Source organism: Oncorhynchus gorbuscha, linkage group LG11 (assembly GCF_021184085.1).
Source record: "Oncorhynchus gorbuscha isolate QuinsamMale2020 ecotype Even-year linkage group LG11, OgorEven_v1.0, whole genome shotgun sequence".
In the NCBI taxonomy this organism is placed as follows: domain Eukaryota; kingdom Metazoa; phylum Chordata; class Actinopteri; order Salmoniformes; family Salmonidae; genus Oncorhynchus; species Oncorhynchus gorbuscha.
In genome coordinates, this window is record NC_060183.1 from 59,173,854 (window position 1) to 59,192,254 (window position 18,401).

The following is an 18,401-nucleotide window of genomic DNA, read 5'->3' on the forward strand; positions in this document are numbered from 1 at the left end:
AGACATCAACTATGAAATAACACAAGGAATCATGTAGTAACTAAAAAAGTGTTAAACAAATCAAAATATATTTTAGATTCTTCAAAGTAGCCACCCTTTTTGCCTTGATGACAGATTTGCACACTCTTGGCGTTCTCTCAACCAGCTTCATGAGGAACGTTTTTTTCCAACAGTCTTGAAGGAGTTCCCACGTATGCTGAGCACTTGTTGGCTGATTTTCCTTCACCCTGCTGTCCAACTCATCCTAAACCATCTCAATTGGGTTGAGGTCTGGTGATTGTGGAGGCCAGGACATTTGATGCAGCACTCCATCACTTTCCTTGGTCAAATAGCCCTTACACAGCCTGGAGGTGTGTTTTGGGTCATTGTCCTGTTGAAAAACAAATGATAGTCTCAATAAGCGTAAACCAGATGGGATGGCGTATTGCTGCGAATGCTGTGGTAGCCATGCTGGTTAAGTGTACCTTGAATTCCAAGTAAATCACAGACGGTGTCACCAGCAAAGCACCATCACACCACCACCTCGGTTTCACGCCTGGGAACCACACATGCAAGAGATCATCCGTTCACCTACTCTGCGTCTAACAAAGACACGGCGGTTGGAACCAAAAATCTCAAATTTGGGCTCATCAGACCAAAGGCCAGACCACTTTCCACTTGCTCTTATTTCTTTGCCCAAGCAAGTCTTTTTTTCTTATTGGTGTCCTTTAGAAGTGGTTTCTTTGCAGCAATTTGACCATGAAGGCCTGATTCACGCAGTCTCTGAACAGTTGATGTTGAGATGTCTGTTACTTGAACTCTGAAGTATTTATTTGGGCTGCAATCTGAGATACAGTTAATGAACTTATCCTCTGCAGCAGAGGTAACTCTGGGTCTTCCTTTCCTGTGGCACAGTCCTCATGAGAGCCAGTTTCATCATAGCACGTGACGGCACTTTAAGAAACATTCAAAGTTCTTGAAATCTTCTGAATTTACTTACCTTCATGTCTTAAAGTAATGATGGACTGTCATTTCTATTTGCTTATTTGAGCTGATCTTGCCATAATATGGACTTGGTCTTTTACCAAATCGGGCTATTTTCTGTATACCACCCCACCCCTACCTTGTCACAACACAACTGATTGGCTCAAATCCATTAAGAAGGAAAGAAATTCCACAAATGAACTTTTAGCAAGGCACACCTGTTAATTGAAATGCATTCCAGGTGACTACCTCATGAAGCTGGTTGAGAGAATGCCAATAGTGTGCAAAGCTGTCATCAAGGCAAAGGGTGGCTACTTTGAAGAAAAAAATATAAAATATCTTTTGAATAGTTTAGCACTTTTTGGGGGTAGTACATGATTCCATATAGGTTATTTCACAGTTTTGATGTCTTCACTATTTTTCTACAATGTAGAAAATAGTAAAAATAAAGAAAAACCCTTGAATGAGTAGGTGTGTCCAAACTTTTGACTGGTGCTGTAATGACATGTGTGCTCATGCATACACCTATGTATCCCATTCTCCCGTCAGCTGGAGGAGAACTTCCGTGTGTTTCGTGATGAGGTGCAGAAGCAGCTAGCAGAGCAGAAGCGGGCCCTGGCCCATCAGTGTTCTGAGCTGGAGGAGAGGGACACTGAGGTCTCAGACATTAAGGAGACCATCTTTGAGCTGGAGGACGAGGTGGAGCAACACCGAGCCGTAAAACTCCACGACAACCTCGTGATCACAGACCTGGAGAGTGAGTGGTGGATGGACACTAGATTGCATCCCAAATTGCACCCTATCCTATAGGGCGTTCACTCACTGCTGTACAATGTAGAGAAAAGCGGGGTAATTCAAGAGGGTGCTACGAAATTAAATGTCGAAATGTATTTTTTTCCCTATGTCGTTAGATTGTTCTCTACATTATTATAACCTTAATATACTAGTACCTGACAGTGTTGATGTGACTGTTAGTTCATACAGGCGCTCTTGGTCTTGTGTCCTTCATATGTGGTGATGTGAGGTAGTACCATTTGGAGGTGTTTTCACTGGTTGGACCAATCAAAATCAACTTGATGCCTTTGTCGTTTTCACCTCCAGATTCTTGGCTTTCATTGCCTATAACGGCAATCAATCTATGTGACGGGCTGTTTCTATAGCGATTTTATAAAGGGAAAGACTACAGAAAAACACAAAAACAGGAACAGATTGTCTTCGCAGAGGGCGGATATTGAAATTCAGTCTTGGTTTTGTAAATAAATATATATTTAGTCCATATTTAGTTTCGTATTCAGCGGATTCCATGTTTTCACTTAAACTCAAGCTTGTCAGTTGACATTTTGAAGTTATCGCCCTTCTGCCGTGGAGCAGCGCCCACTTTATGATCATGCCTGTGAAGACTTTCCATTCACTCAACATGCTATATTCTCAGAGTATATACATATGCATTTGGAAAGTATTCAGACCCTTTCCCTTTTTCTACATTTTGTTACACGTTACAGCCTTATTCTAAAATAGATCAAATTCATTAATTTCCTCATTAATTTCCGCATCAATCTACACACAACACCCTATAATGACAAAGCGAAAACAGGTTTTAGACATTTTTGCAAATGTATTAAAAGTTTTAAACACCTTATTTACGTAAGTATTCAAACCATTTGCTATGAGACTCAATTGAGCTCCGGTGCATCTTGTTACCATTGATCACCTTCAATGTTTCTTCAACTTGGTTGGAGTCCACCTGTGGTAAATTCAATTGATTGGTAATGATTTGGAAAGGCACAAACGTCTATATAAGGTCCCACAGTTGAAAGTGCATGTCAGAGCAAAAACCAAGCCATGAGGTCGAAGCATTTGTCTATAGAGCTCCGAGACAGGATTGTGTCGAGGCCCAAATCAGTGGACGGGTACCAAAAAATGTCTGCATCATTTAAGGTCCCTAAGAACACCGTGTCATTCTTAAATGGAAGAAGTTTGATTGAGGGGGGGGGGGGGGGACTAATCAATTTTAGTATAATGCTGTAACGTAACAAAATCTCAAGGGGTCTGATTACTTTCCAAATGCACTGTACTGTACGGTAGAGAAATTAGGTTTGGATTTTCTATTGAATAGACATATTAGTATAAACCTTGAATGAATGAATGCATTAATTTGATTAATTAATAATTGTGTGATTATCCTATTCACTTCCTAGTGCACTACTTTTGATCAAGGCCCATGGGTTTCTGGTCAAATGTAGTTCACTTTTTAGGGAATAGAGTGCCATTTAGGAGACACATCAGTCAGGAAAAGGGACTATGGGGAATAATATGCTCATCCAGAGTTCACCAACGATGCTGGACCAATACTGAATCATATACCAATGATAAAGCTGCTGTTACCACCAGGTGGCAATGTGGGACCATTACTACACAGCATAGTCAGACCGTTTATCCCGTCTCAATTCATTCATTTAATTATTCATACTCTCTTTTTCTTTTAGACTCCGTCAAAAAACTGCAGGACCAAAAACATGACATGGAGCGTGAGATCAAGATGCTGCATCGAAAGCTACGGGTCAGTTTGGGGAGCTAGAGGAATACGGAGTCCTGTGCCTCAGCTGTATCTCGGCTTGTATTGAACATCCGGTGAAGACATTTCACCCAGTCATAATGAGAAGTGTTCTGCTGGTCCGTAGCATTAAGCCCATGGGTGTATCCCACATGACACCCTATTCCATATCATGCTCTGGATGAGAACGTCTGCTACATGATGTAAATGTAATGCACTACTTTTGACCGTGGTCCATGTGCGGATCATATCTCCCCTTGTAGGAGGAGTCTATGGAGTGGCGTCAGTTCCAGGCTGACCTGCAGACGGCGGTGGTCATCGCTAACGACATCAAGTCCGAGGCTCAGGAGGAGATTGGGGATCTGCGGCGCCGCCTTCTGGACACACAGGAGAAGAATGAGAAGATGAGCAAAGAGCTGGAGGAGATCAAGAAGTATGTGGTCTTTGTGTGTGTGCCAATCTCTCCCTGTGTCAAAGATATTGACGATCCGTTATCTGTCTCAATAGGCAGGATGAGGAGAGGGGCAGGGTGTATAACTACATGAATGCGGTTGAGAGGGACCTAGCTGCCCTGAGGCAGGGCATGGGTCTCAGCCGACGCTCCTCTACCTCCTCTGAGCCCTCTCCCACCGTCAAGACCCTTATCAAGAGCTTTGACAACGCCTCCACTGCAGGCCTTGTCCCAACCTCCCCCACAGCAGCCGTGCCAGCAGTTACCACAACGATTGCCCGTACACCCCTCAGCCCCAGCCCTCTGAAAACCCCACCCGCTGCTGCTATCTCTCCCATACAGGTAAGAAACACACAATGGCAGACCAGTAGTTTATAAGCACTCTGAATCAGGCCACCAGGCAGCACAGGCCCCTTCCGAAGCGAGTCTATTGGTTCAGCAGATGTCAGGCGCCGCTATCGGTCCTTTAATGTGGTTTCCCTGCCTCAGCCCTCTCTTTCTAGAACTACTATGAGAATTCCAATTCAGACCCCTGCAAGACCTGACGGGACTTCCCACGGGTCTCTACCCAAACAGTCAGGATGTCTTCAAGTTAACTTGGAATTCATGCTCTGAGTAGGTGACACGTGACCACCTCGATGTGACAAAATACAATTTTTGTGTCAAGTTAGGTTCGAAGGAGGGTGAGGAAGGGTTATTTTATAACATTAAAATGTGAACTTATTATGGGTTTATGATTTGGCCACTCGTCTGGCCAGACTTGAGTTTACAACCTTTGTTTAGAACAGGCCCAGAGACTTTCTTACCATCACAAGACCAGGGAATAAAGGCTTTCAGAACTGCTACATGTTTGAGTTAAGATCATGTGTTGATTGCCAATACCAGCTTTGTTTACCCTGCTTGTGGCATCGCCAGATGGTTTCCCTAAGGCCCTGAGTGTCAAGTCCAGTCTAAGTCAGACCTTATGGGGGAGAGAGCATGTGAAAGCTCTGGATTTTGTTGGCATAGATATATCTGTCTCTACAGAAATGGAGCCATGTGTCTTCATGTTGGGGTAAGTTTAATGCCACGTTCACGGGCTAGGAAATGTCTGAAATTTCTGACTTACTGACTGGTTGAATGTGGCTCATGTATAACTACAACCAGTTAGCAAGATGAAAAATTTTTGTTTCCTAGTTCTGACTAGCAAGTAAACAGTGCATTAGTGTAAATCACCATACACAATTGGTTCACACAGGGAGCCTATTCACTTAGTCCAGTGAAATGTAAAACGGTCATTAATTTGTCTGTATGGCACACAGCCCGTCTCTTCAGTGAATTGGTTGATCGCTGCCTGTAGTGTTTTGGTTCAAGCTGTAGGAAGAAAATCACTTCCGTGAAACAAAGCTCTGGTTGATGGTCTTGAAACGTAAATGTGTTCTGCAGTTGTATTTTTAGAGTGGTCGATATAGCAGGCTTTTTTGAGATGCCCGTCCTTCACTCACTGAGTAGCCTCACTCACGTTACATTGAAGATCAAATATTAATCCTGCGGTTTATAGGGAGGTGGCTTTATTTTACCCCCAGGCAGGCCCATGACCTCTATCAGGTCTGCAGTGAAGGATAATAAATAAGCCCATTTTCCTCTGACACACTTTTGTATTTATTACCATTTTACACACTTCCCTGGAGTGCTTTACAACATGAGGATACTTTGCATATGTCCCTAATGTATAATCTAAAACTACACATTTGCGGAATTAGACTAATGCCCTCAGAATAGTATTGAAATGTTAGAAGGGATGAATGTTGGATGGATTGAAGATGAAGAAAAAAAAAAGTTTAAGCAGAGGTCTGGCTTTGTATATTTTTGTCATATTTCCTCATTGTTTTGAAATATCTGGGCAGTGAGTCGGAGAGGACAAAGCAGCACTGTGTTTCGTGTTCCTAGAGGAGTCAGGCTTAAGTCCCCCTTGTGAACTATGTGACTCATAAGTCCTCCTTCACTATAACACAAGTCATCCTAGCCTGGACCCAAATCTGATTGTGAAGCCAACCATGTTTGGCATGACAGTGTGTAGAGTTGCACATTTCGGGGAATATTCAGAGTTGGAAACTTTCTGTGGGAATTAGCGGAAATATATATGCAAATTGATATTAAAACCATTTAAACGTAGATGTTTTTTGCATTGGTTATGTTTACCATATCATACCTTTAACCTTATCATAAGTAGACATAATTGCAAATGATTAAATCCTTCCAATAGATTTTTTTTTAAACAATTTAGTTACAAATTGAACTTTAATTAAATGAGTTGACTATTCACACGGGGTGATTTCACTGAACAACAAAAGAAAGGGGACATTGAATGATCCATCGCATTTCCCAAAAATGTTTTCAACATACATCTGTAAAATGATAGTCTAGAAACTAAAGCTTTGATTGTATTCCTCATGGACCTTCTCAATGTCCACCTCCTGAACATCAGAGTCTGAGGCCTTATCTTCACTGTCACTTTCCAACCTTGTTGAGGATGGCTCAAAAAGCCTCAAATTTGCCCAGATGGCCACCAATCTTGTGCTAGTCAGTCTGTTGCTTGCTTTGGTGTGTGTGTTCCCAAACGAGGACCAGTTGCGCTCTGAGGCGTCTGATGTTGGTGGGATTTGGAGGATGTTGGAGGTAACAGGGGAAAGAGCCCCGTATCCACAAATTCCCTTCCACCAGGTGGCTGATGAGATATTTTGGCACGACTGCCATTTTGCATCTCCATCCCAAAGCCCTTGCTTGGAAGTGTACTTTGTCAGGCTGCCAAGAACCTTGCCCTCATCCAGGCCAAGGTGGTGAGACACAGTAGTGATGACACCATAGGCCTTGTTGATCTCTGCACCAGATAGGATGCTCTTTCCAGCATACTTGGGGTCCAACATGTACGCTGCGGCGTGTACGGGCTTCAGGTAGAAGTCTTCACGCTTTTTGATGTATTTCAGATCTGCAGTTTCCTCTGCTTGGAGCAACAGTGAAGTGGGAAGGGCAGTACAGATTTCTTCTCCTACATCTGCAAGCAGAATCTGAACAACAGACAGGATGGCATTGTCTCCCTCAATCTATGCAATGGCTACTGCTATAGGTTTTTTGGAGTTTAAGGCTGCTTATATTTGAGGTTGTGAGCGCTGAGGGAACTTTATGCACTTGGCCAGCTGATTCTGGATCTTTGTTGCATTCTTCACATGATTTGGAACATTTTTTGCAAATGTACACAGTTTTTCCTTCTACATTAGCTGCAGTAAAATGTCTCCACACATCAGATAGTGCCCATGGCATTCTCCTGTAAAGATTTTTTTTTAAATACAAAAATACAAATCCATGAACAGATAAAGAGTTAAGCAGTTAGATTAAACAATTCCTTTTGTAGGATAAATGTTTTTAAATGAAACAGGTGAATTAACACTCCTCAGCAGGCTGACGTTAAAACCCACATGGTAGCAAAAACTAATTAGCAGAAATGTTTAACAAGTTAGAAATTATTTTAACACACTTTGCTGTAAGCTACTATTTACTAGTTAAGAAAAATCATGTATGTCATATTTAATATATTGATCCCACCCAGTATTGTAATCAAAACTTACCAGAAAGCATGTAGTCCTTGGCTCAGACAGTATAGCAGTGTGGGCTCAATAGCATCTAATTAGTGTGCAAGATCTTGACAATCAGCTGTATATGTGATGGAAGAGTGCACTGCACGTGTGATGGAAGAATGCACTATGCATGCAGAGGTTTCAATTCCATTGAATTGGGGATAGTTTAACCAAAATATGCCACAAGACCTAGAATTGCCTTATGTGTATCCCACAAAAAAGGTTCACTGTTATAAGCTAACTTTTTTTGAAAGAATATTAAGCTACATTTTCAATTTCCCAAGTTTATCTTCCCATGGACCCTTTGCAACCCGAACAGTGAGTGATAAGGAGTTCGCATGATAGCACAGACAGACAGGCTGGCACTCAGGCTAGAGTTATCCCTCAGTGGCTCAATCACAGCATAATGATAGTACACTTCACCTTAATTAACACATCAAGTTTATTCGTAAGTTCATTACTTTATGTAGGGTAAAGCCCTGCACAGGAATGCATTTTTAAACCAAACCCTACCTATGCCCTCGACGTTCAGGCCCTACCCAGGCCCAATTTGCTTCTGGCAAATTTAATCCCGGCCCTGCCAGAATTTCAAAATAACTTCCTCCATTAGCTGTTCCTCTGTCTGTCGCTCGCTCCCAACACGCAGCTCACTCTGCTCATGGAGACTTTCTCCATTTCCTCCTTCAGGTTGCTAAGAGTGATAGCAAAGGACTTGAAAATTATTCATAATGTGTTAAGCTATGCATAATTATATATATGACAAAACATTTTTGGGAAGTTTGATAACATGACATTTACATTTAAGTCATTTAGCAGACGCTCTTATCCAGAGCGACTTACAAATTGGTGCATTCACCTTATGACATCCAGTTCCTGACTATAGACATTTGGGATACTGTTCTGCTGGGGTCCACAACAATGAAGGCTCTCAACACCTCCTCATGCTTGTACCCAGTCCTCCCCATCAGGCTACAGGTTACAAAAGGTGTTCCCACGCCATATGTTCCTCACTTTGCCCTCCCGCCTCCTCCTCCTCCCTCCATGTCCACAAGATATACACGAGTGGTGGCCTTAATCAACTGTTCCTCATCTTGAGGTAAATCTGCACTGTATACACATTTCAACATCAACACCTTCAGAAGGTGATATCCCAGCAATGTGAACAAGGTAACCCCTGCTACCACTAACACTGCATACTTCAAGATACCCCTCGTTTGCTCCATAGCCCAGTTCCATGCTGTTACTATAGCATCCTTCAGTTGCTGACCTTACAGTGACTGCCTTGAGAATAGCAATTGCATTGAATCGGTCACCTGCTCCCGATCTCCTATTGCCCTTGTGGTTCACTGATAGATCTAGGACTGAATCTTTCAGATTGGGCCGATCTACACCCCACCCCTTTGAACACGCTCGTTAAAGTGTAACCTTTGGGTCTCAACGGTTGGTAAGCAGCAATCGTCTGGGAGGTAAGTGTTTTCTGGTGGTTAGGAATGGGGGAGAGTATCCAACCTTACAAAACACATGTTTCTTAATCACAGGAGATGTGATGCTATTATTACAGCAAACTTCCCTTCTGGTGAGGTGGCTTCCTGTATATGGGGATCTGTAGCTTGTCCTTCTGGTGAGGTGGCTTCCTGTATATGGGGATCTGTAGCTTGTCCTTCTGGTGAGGTGGCTTCCTGTATATGGGGATCTGTAGCTTGTCCTTCTGGTGAGGTGGCTTCCTGTATATGGGGATCTGTAGCTTGTCCTTCTGGTGAGGTGGCTTCCTGTATACGGGGATCTGTAGCTAGTCCTTCTGGTGAGGTGGCTTCCTGTATACGGGGATCTGTAGCTAGTCCTTCTGGTGAGGTGGCTTCCTGTATACGGGGATCTGTAGCTAGTCCTTCTGGTGAGGTGGCTTCCTGTATACGGGGATCTGTAGCTAGTCCTTCTGGTGAGGTGGCTTCCTGTATACGGGGATCTGTAGCTAGTCCTTCTGGTGAGGTGGCTTCCTGTATACGGGGATCTGTAGCTAGTCCTTCTGGTGAGGTGGCTTCCTGTATACGGGGATCTGTAGCTAGTCCTTCTGGTGAGGTGGCTTCCTGTATACGGGGATCTGTAGCTAGTCCTTCTGGTGAGGTGGCTTCCTGTATACGGGGATCTGTAGCTAGTCTTTCAAGAGCTGTACCTTCTTCGATGAACCACTCACTGAAAGTTGACAATAGTGTCTGAGATGATGACACCCTCTCTGCTACTCCCACCATGATCTGGGTATGCGTGACGTTCAACCTGTCTTCATTAGTAGTCTCTTGTGCAACATTAGCTGTCCTTCATCTACTACGAGCTATCCCCTGTATTACTATACAGAGGCGTGGTATTGTTCCCCAGAGACTCATTTTACCCACTTCCTTAATCTATGAGCCACTCAAATCTCCAGCCCAGTCATATTCAATTCCACTTTCCCAATTCCCTGTAACGTTAATGCCTTGGTGTTTGGGACTGCATAGAATGCACTGATATCGGTCCTGCCAGACTCTGCAACTAACACCCTTATGGAAACATTCTGTCTCAGACACAGGCCGCCTATGTACTTTGCCTCCGGGCACAAATACATTTGCACATTGATCATTCCATCTAACCCATAACATGTTAATCACTACTGCTTGTCCACTTATAGTTCTGAAAATATTCAAATGTGCTCAAGTCAATTAGTCAGTTTCCAACAATCCTCGTCTGGAACAATGATCACTCACATGTTCCACACCACCTAGAAAACATATTGACTTGAACAGGGAAGAGAGAATACATGTTCAATCATTTCACACCACCCTTGATGAGAATCTTGAGCTAGATCTTCACTGGGCTCCAATGAAAATGACTTTCCGGTTGGTTAACCCACTCACTTTTACCCAGCCTCCTTCATCCTCGGGTGTCAAAGCAAGACTCAGACTACGAGTAATTAATTGGGCTGTATAATCCAGAAAGCCGTATGTATTGATGCGCTTTAACATTAGGATTCTGATAGTAGGGGCATTGTTTTACCTTGCTATCTTTATTTTGTTGTTGTAATTATAGTTTTTATTTCCTTTCATGATATAACAACAGTGCAATTGAATTTCATTTGACATTAAACAATAACTTGACAGACAGGAATAAACAGTGCATTCGGAATGCACCCAGACCCCCCGCCCCGCCAGAGACTGCAACGGAATGTGTAACGCACCGCACACACAACAAAGAAAAGGAAACAAACGTTTCACTTCTCACCCTCCCCATAACAGCTATTACAACAAAGAGGACAAACTAAACGAACAAAAAAGGCCGTACCCCTACCAGTTGTCTCAGGCCATTAGAGATTTTCTCTTTCTACCCTTGAGAGAATGTCCCCAGATGTCAGAAAAGTTATCGGGTTTTCCATTCATTTTAGACCATTTCTTATGAGGGAAGGTCCTTCTCCCTCCAGTGTCTCAGTATGACTCTTTTGGATGTGGTTAGAGCAACTTTTAGCCAGTTTAAACATGAGCTTCTCAGTCCATCAATATCCTTAGTGATATTCAGTAATAGCAAAGCAGGATTTGCAGGTATTGTGGTACCCAGAATATCCCCAGTCTGTTCCATTATTCTGCCAAAAGGTATGTAAAGCTTGGATAGTCACAGAACATACAGATCATGTCACCTGTACTTGACTGACATCTTCAGCATAGACTGGATCCTATCAAACCTGTTCAGCCTCAGAGGAGTCCAGTAAATCCTATTGAAAACTTTAAATTGAATCAGTTTGGACCGGGCATCTCTAATGGGGAGGAGCATCTGTTTCTTTTTTAACTTTATTTCACCTTTATTTAACCAGGTAGGCAAGTTGAGAACAAGTTCTCATTTACAATTGTGACCTGGCCAAGATAAAAGAAAAGCAGTTCGACACATACAACGACACAGAGTTACACATGGAGTAAAACAAACATGCAGTCAATAATACAGTAGCAACAAGTCTATATATGATGTGAGATAAGGGAGGTAAAGGCAAAAAAGGCCATGGTGGCAAAGTAAATACAATATAGCAAGTAAAACACTGGAATGGTAGATTTGCAGTGGAAGAATGTGCAAAGCAGAAATAAAAATAATGGGTTGCAAAGGAGCAAAAATAAATAAAAAAATAAAATAAATACAGTAGGGAAAGAGGTAGTTGTTTGGGCTAAATTATTGGTGGGCTATGTACAGGTGCAGTAATCTGTGAGCTGCTCTGACAGCTGGTGCTTAAAGCTAGTGAGGGAGATGAGTGTTTCCAGTTTCAGAGATTTTTGTAGTTCGTTCCAGTCATTGGCAGCAGAGAACTGGAAGGAGAGGCGGCCAAAGAAAGAATTGGTTTTGGGGGTGACTAGAGAGATATACCTGCTGGAGCGTGTGCTACAGGTGGGAGATGCTATGGTGACCAGCGAGCTGAGATAAGGGGGGACTTTACCTAGCTGGGTCTTGTAGATGACATGGAGCCAGTGGGTTTGGCGACGAGTATGAAGCGAGGGCCAGCCAACAAGAGCGTACAGGTCGCAATGGTAGGTAGTATATGGGACTTTGGTGACAAAACGGATTGCACTGTGATAGACTGCATCAAATTTGTTGAGTAGGGTATTGGAGGCTATTTTGTAAATGACACCGCCGAAGTCGAGGATTGGTAGGATGGTCAGTTTTACAAGGGTATGTTTCGCAGCATGAGTGAAGGATGCTTTGTTGCGAAATGGGAAGCTAATTCTAGATTTAACTTTGGATTGGAGATGTTTGATGTGGGTCTGGAAGGAGAGTTTAGTCTAACCAGACACTTAGGTATTTGTAGTTGTCCACGTATTCTAAGTCAGAGCCGTCCAGAGTAGTGATGTTGGGCAGGTGCAGGCAGCGATCGGTTGAAGAGCATGCATTTAGTTTTACTTGTATTTAAGAGCAATTGGACGCCACGGAAGGAGCGTTGTATGGCATTGAAGCTTGCCTGGAGGGTTGTTAACAGTGTCCAAAGAAGGGCCGGAAGTATACAGAATGGTGTCGTCTGCGTAGAGGTGGATCAGGGACTCACCAGCAGCAAGAGCGACATCATTGATGTATATAGGGAAGAGAGTCAGTCCAAGAATTGAACCCTGTGGCACCCCCAGAGACTGCCAGAGGTCCGGACAGCAGACCCTCCGATTTGACACACTGAACTCTATCAGAGAAGCAGTTGGTGAACCAGGTGAGGCAATCATTTGAGAAACCAAGGCCGTCGAGTCTGCAGATGAGGATGTGGTGATTGACAAAGTCGAAAGCCTTGGCCAGATTAATGAATACGGCTGCACAGTAATGTTTCTTATCGATGGCGGTTAAGATATCGTTCAGGACCTTGAGCGTGGCTGAGGTGCACCCATGACCAGCTCTGAAACTAGATTGCATAGCAGAGAGGGTATAGTGAGATTCGAAATGGTTGGTAATCTGTTTGTTGACTTTGCTTTCGAAGATCTTAGAAAGGCAGGGTAGGATAGATTTAGGTCTGTAGCAGTTTGGGTCAAGAGTGACCGCAGCTGCTTTCCAATCTTTGGGAATCTCAAACGACACAAAATAGATGTTGAACAGGCTAGTAATAGGAGTGGCAACAAATTTGGCAGATAATTTTAGAAAGAAAGGGTCCAGATTGTCTAGCCCGGCTGATTTGTAGGGGTCCAGATTTTGCAGCTCTTTCGGAATATCAGCTGACTGGATTTGGGAGAAGGAGAAATGGGGAAGGCTTGGGCGAGTTACTGTGGGGGATGCAGTGCTGTTGACCGGGGTAGGGGTAGCCAGGTGGAAAGCATGGCCTGCCGTAGAAAAATGCTTTTTGAAATTCTCAATTATAGTGGATATATCAGTGGTGACAGTGTTTCCTATCTTCAGTGCAGTGGGCAGCTGGGAGGAGGTGTTCTTATTCTCCATGGACTTTACAGTGTCCCAGAACTTTTTTGAGTTAGTGTTGCAGGAAGCAAATTTCTGCTTGAAAAAGCTAGCCTTGGCTTTTCTAACTGCCTGTGTATAATGGTTTCTAGCTTCCCCGAAAAGCTGCATATCACGGGGGCTGTTCGATGCTGATGCAGAACGACATAGGATGTTTTTGTGTTGGTTAAGGGCAGTAAGGTCTGGGGAGAACCATAGGCTATATCTGTTCCTGGTTCTAAATTTCTTGAATGGGGCATACTTATTTAAGATGGTTAGGAAGGCTTTTTTTATAACCAGGCATCCTCTACTGACGGGATGAGATCAATATCCTTCCAGGATACCCCGGCCAGGTCGACTAGAAAGGCCTGCTCACTGAAGTGCTTCAGGGAACGTTTGACAGTGATGAGTGGAGGTTGTTTGACCGCTGACCCATTACGGATGCAGGCAATGAGGCAGTGATTGCTGAGATCTTGGTTGAAGACAGCCAAGGTATATTTAGAGTTGGTTAGGATGATATCTATGAGGGTGCTCATGTTTACGGCTTTGGGGAGGTACCTGGTAGGTTCATTGATAATTTGTGAGAGATTGAGGGCATCAAGCTTAGATTGTAGGATGGCTGGGGTGTTAAGCATGTTCTAGTTTCGGTCGCCTAGCAGCACGAGCTCTGAAGATCGAAGGGGGGCAATCATTTCACATATGGTGTCCAGAGCACAGCTGGGGGCAGAAGGTGGTCTATAGCAGGCGGCAACAGTGAGAGACTTGTTTTTAGAGAGGTGGATTTTTTTAAAGTAGAAGTTCAAATTGTTTGGGTACAGACCTGGATAGTAGGACAGAACTCTGTTGTAATATTATATTCCATTCCTCCTCTCCAAATGTTACCTCCAAGTCTTTTTCTCCATACGGCCTTTAGGCCCATACAAGTGTCCTTATATCCACCTGTAAGGTGGCAATATAAAAGCCCTGCTGTATGTGGTAATTTGCAATGGATGTCTATCGTAACACTATCGGAATGTACTGGGAATTTGTTCTATCCTACCTTAAACATACAGTCTCTAAGCTGGAGATATCTCAGTCTTGTTTCTGTAAATTATACTTGGACCTTAGTTCTTCAGAGGTAAGTGTTTCTTGATACAGACAACCAATGTTCTTTATCCCCTTTCTATACCAACCTTTCCAGGAAACTGTGTCTGTCCACCTATTTTCAATTTAGGTTTGTTCCATAATGAAACGGAGCTTGTCAAGAAAGGTGACAATCTCTCTCATGAATCTGTCTCCGTATATTTTTAGTATTGGACATTATTGGATTCTGCAGTCCCACCTTTTGTTGACTCAGATAATCTGATTAACCATACGGGACATTAAATTCCTCATCCATGTCCACCCAAATTGGCCTAGTCGAGTTCTCAATAGAGCGAGAGAGCCTATTTGGGCAGCGACAAATAATTGCATGTTAGGGAGCTTTAATCTTCCTTAGTCTTTGCCTGTAATCTCGCTAGTTTCATCCTAGTGGCCGTCTTGCAAAGATTACTGCAATAGCACAGCGCAGAATGCTCAATGAGGTTAAGAAGAATCCTAGAGTGCCAGCTAAGGACTTACAGAAATCTCTGGAAGATGCTAACATCTCTGACTAGTCTACAATACGTAAAACACTAAACAAGAATGGTGTTCATTGGAGGACACCATGGAAGAAACCACTGCTGTCCAAAAAGAAAAGTCCCACAGCGCTACTGGCAAAATATTCTGTGGACAAATGAAACTAAAGTTGTAGTGTTTGGAAGGAACACACAACACTGTGAGGAGAAAAAAAGGCACAGCACACCAACATCAACCTCATCCACACTGTAAAGTATGGTGGAGGGAGCATCATTGTTTGGGCGGCTTGCTGCCTCAGGGCCTGGACAGCTTGCTGTCATCGACAGAAAAATGAATTCCCAAGATTAGCCTTACATTCTCCTGCAAAGTGTCTGTCTGCCAATAGAAGCGCAACATAAGTTAGGTGATGCAACAGGACAACAACCCAAAATACAGAAGTAAATCAACAACAGAATGACTTTAACCGAAGAAAATACACCTCCTGGAGTGGCCCAATCAGTCCTGACCTCAACCCGATTTGAGAGGCTGTGGCATGACCTCGAGAGGTTCACACCAGACATCACTAGAATGTTGCTGATCTGAAACAGTTTTGTCAAGGGGAATGGTCCAGAATTCCTCCTGACCATTGTCAGGTCTGTTCCGCAACTTCAGAGAACATTGGGTTGAGGTTATTGCTGCCAAAGGAGGGTCAAACAGTTAAATCCAAGGATTCACATACTTTTCCCACCCTGCACTGTGAATGTTTAAACTGTGTTTAATAATGACATGAAAACGTGTTATTAGTGTAAGCAGACTGTGTTTGTCTATTGTTGTGACTTAGATGAAGATCAGATAAAATGTCGTGACCGATTTTTCTGCAGAGATCCATGTAATTCCAAAGGGTCCACATACTTTTTCTTCCCACTGTAGATGCCATCTGGAGACACTATCACCATAACCTTGAGAGAGGACAGACCTAAACAAGTTTAAGGCATTTCTGATTCAGGAAATGCAGACAAACTATTCACCGTATGAATAATTATTACATTCCCACTTTTCTTAATACTATATTTCTAAGAGAAATGTCAGAGAATAACAACACACTGTTGAAGCCATTTTGCAAATTGGCTTATACAGTCCTTATTTTAGCGACCTCACGGCAGAGTTCCATGGTCTGGGAGTTGGAGGGCTAACCCTTTGGGCCTGCTGTATGGTTGGGATGTCTCCCTATCTGGTCATATTTGTATTGAAGCAAAGACAAAAACAAAACAACAGCAACACACTTCTTCATATTATACTTAAATCCCACCCAATGTCTCTAGCCTTTGGTGAGGGTGTTCAGGCCTCACCAGAAAATCACAACAGAGGTCATTCAACACCATTAAGTGAATATGTTCATTCCCTGTACTTCAGGGCTACTTATATAAAGACATTTCAAACCTTCTGTGTACCTGTTTTACATGTAGTTTTTTTCAGTACATTCTTATCAGGAGAACTTCCATGTGTGCATCCAAAATTCGGACAATAGGTACTTTAGAACATTTAATTTCTGTGCCCTTTTAACGTGCATCCTTTCAGCTCGTTAAGAACCTATTAAAACCAAATAAAAAGACCCCACACAGTTAAATCAGACATTGTATTAACACCACTACCAAATATTAATAACAGGTGGGGTGCTGGTGTGTGTGGTAAAAAAAAGAGGGCAAAAACAAACAAAAGGCCAGGCCTTACTTAATTGGGAGCTCCCTTTACGGCCGGATCCGGGTGCCTTAACTTTTGTTGCTGATTATAAGATTGAGCATAGTGAGAACTAAATTTACATTTTCTCTTCTAGGAGAGGATAGGGTGTCCCGATCTCTCTGTGTCCCGAGGCTGTTGCCTTGAGAGAGCAGTTAGTGAAATTCTGAAGTTTTATAAAGTATAAAACAAAACATAATAAACAAGACAAAACAAAACATAATAAATTCTCTTCAGTCCACTGTCCTCCCTCCAGTCATTAATCGTTTGGGTTTTAATCCATCCCACCATTTACTGCATATACTATTACCAATCTGTGTTGGATATTCCCTGTGCTTCACACTCATTGTCTACTATTTTAAGATTAATGTGCACTGAATCGAGACAGATCTATTTTGCTGGGGTGGGGGGGCATTGTAATCGAAGTATGCTTAACCATTTCTGTAGCCTGTAGTACCCTTAGACACGGTGGCATTCCCCTTGGCGCCAAGTCTGACAATTTAGTCCAGTACTGACTGTTCTCCCTCTTCCACATGATTTTGCGTAACCACCGCACTACAAGGCCCTTTTTACTCATGAACACAATTTTAACAGCTTTTTTAAAACTCTACCATTTGTTTCTTTAACTCTACAAACAATGACTGACAATATTAACTCCACTCTAAATTCTCATGAGGATCCCTCCTTGATTTCGTCAATTCTATGTAGCTATTTCAAGATCAAAATGGAATAATGTCTCACGAGATTAAAAATACCCAAGGTTTTCTGAGTTTGCAAGGAGTTTTTGTCCGTGCCAACTAACTTTACTTTACTTTTTAGAATCCATTTTCCCTTTCATTTCGCATAGATTAGCCAACCTCAAAATTGGTTCCACATCCGTCGCCATGTAAAATGATCTGGCTGTTACTGGTTCTATGGTCAGAGACATGGGTAGTAGTCATATAGCTTTCGATTCTGCCCCTGTTACCCTTCTAATTGTAATACTTTTTCCTGTTGTAAATGTAGCCTGTCAAGCACCCCTGCTAATCTCAAGAGTGTCTGTTGTTAATGCTGCGAACACATGTCGCAGCATTCCCTCCATAGGGAGCGGGTGCAGTAGGCTCCAGTACTACCGTACACTCATTCTTCCAATGACCGATGGTCCCACATCTAAAACGGGGTTCTATCGCCCTGCGTCTTAGCACAGGTTTGCTGCCCTTTCCTCCGTTTCTTTATCTTACCTTGACTGTGAAAACCACTGTTAGTGACTTTCACTGTGGCTTTATCAACCACATTCAAGGCTGCTTGGTGAGCGGAATTAGATTCCACTCTCAAAACCTCCTGCACCATTTCAACCCAGTGAACATGTTTGTCCACTACCCGCGCAATAGTCATTTGGATAACAGGTTTCAAACCTGCCATCAGCAGACGAACACATTCTATCAATATACTCACATACCCGGTCTTTTTGACGCTATCTACTAACTTTGGTTTTATCGGTTTAGCTTTTTGGTTGATAGCCTGCTGACATCAAAACACTGATTTATTGTGCTTTAGATTTGTATTGTATGTCATTGTGCCAACTCACAATATCATCTCTGAATTCTTTGTTAGATTGGTC

The 18,401-nt window shown here is 42.9% G+C and overlaps 1 protein-coding gene across 4 annotated transcripts in view; it reads left to right on the plus strand.

The window, feature by feature from the left end:
• The window catches only part of LOC124049030 (cytospin-A-like), a 42,873-nt gene that overhangs the window by 8,701 nt on the left and 15,771 nt on the right, over positions 1–18,401 (plus strand). For 3 of the 4 annotated variants that reach the window (XM_046370316.1, XM_046370317.1, XM_046370318.1), the window contains exons 5-8: positions 1,513–1,720; positions 3,450–3,523; positions 3,781–3,950; positions 4,025–4,310. In XM_046370316.1, coding sequence (XP_046226272.1) covers positions 1,513–1,720; positions 3,450–3,523; positions 3,781–3,950; positions 4,025–4,310 — 738 coding nt within the window. Of the gene's footprint in view, positions 1–1,512; positions 1,721–3,449; positions 3,524–3,780; positions 3,951–4,024; positions 4,311–4,457; positions 4,593–18,401 lie in introns of those variants that run through there. The other variant, XM_046370319.1, reaches the window with a different exon arrangement.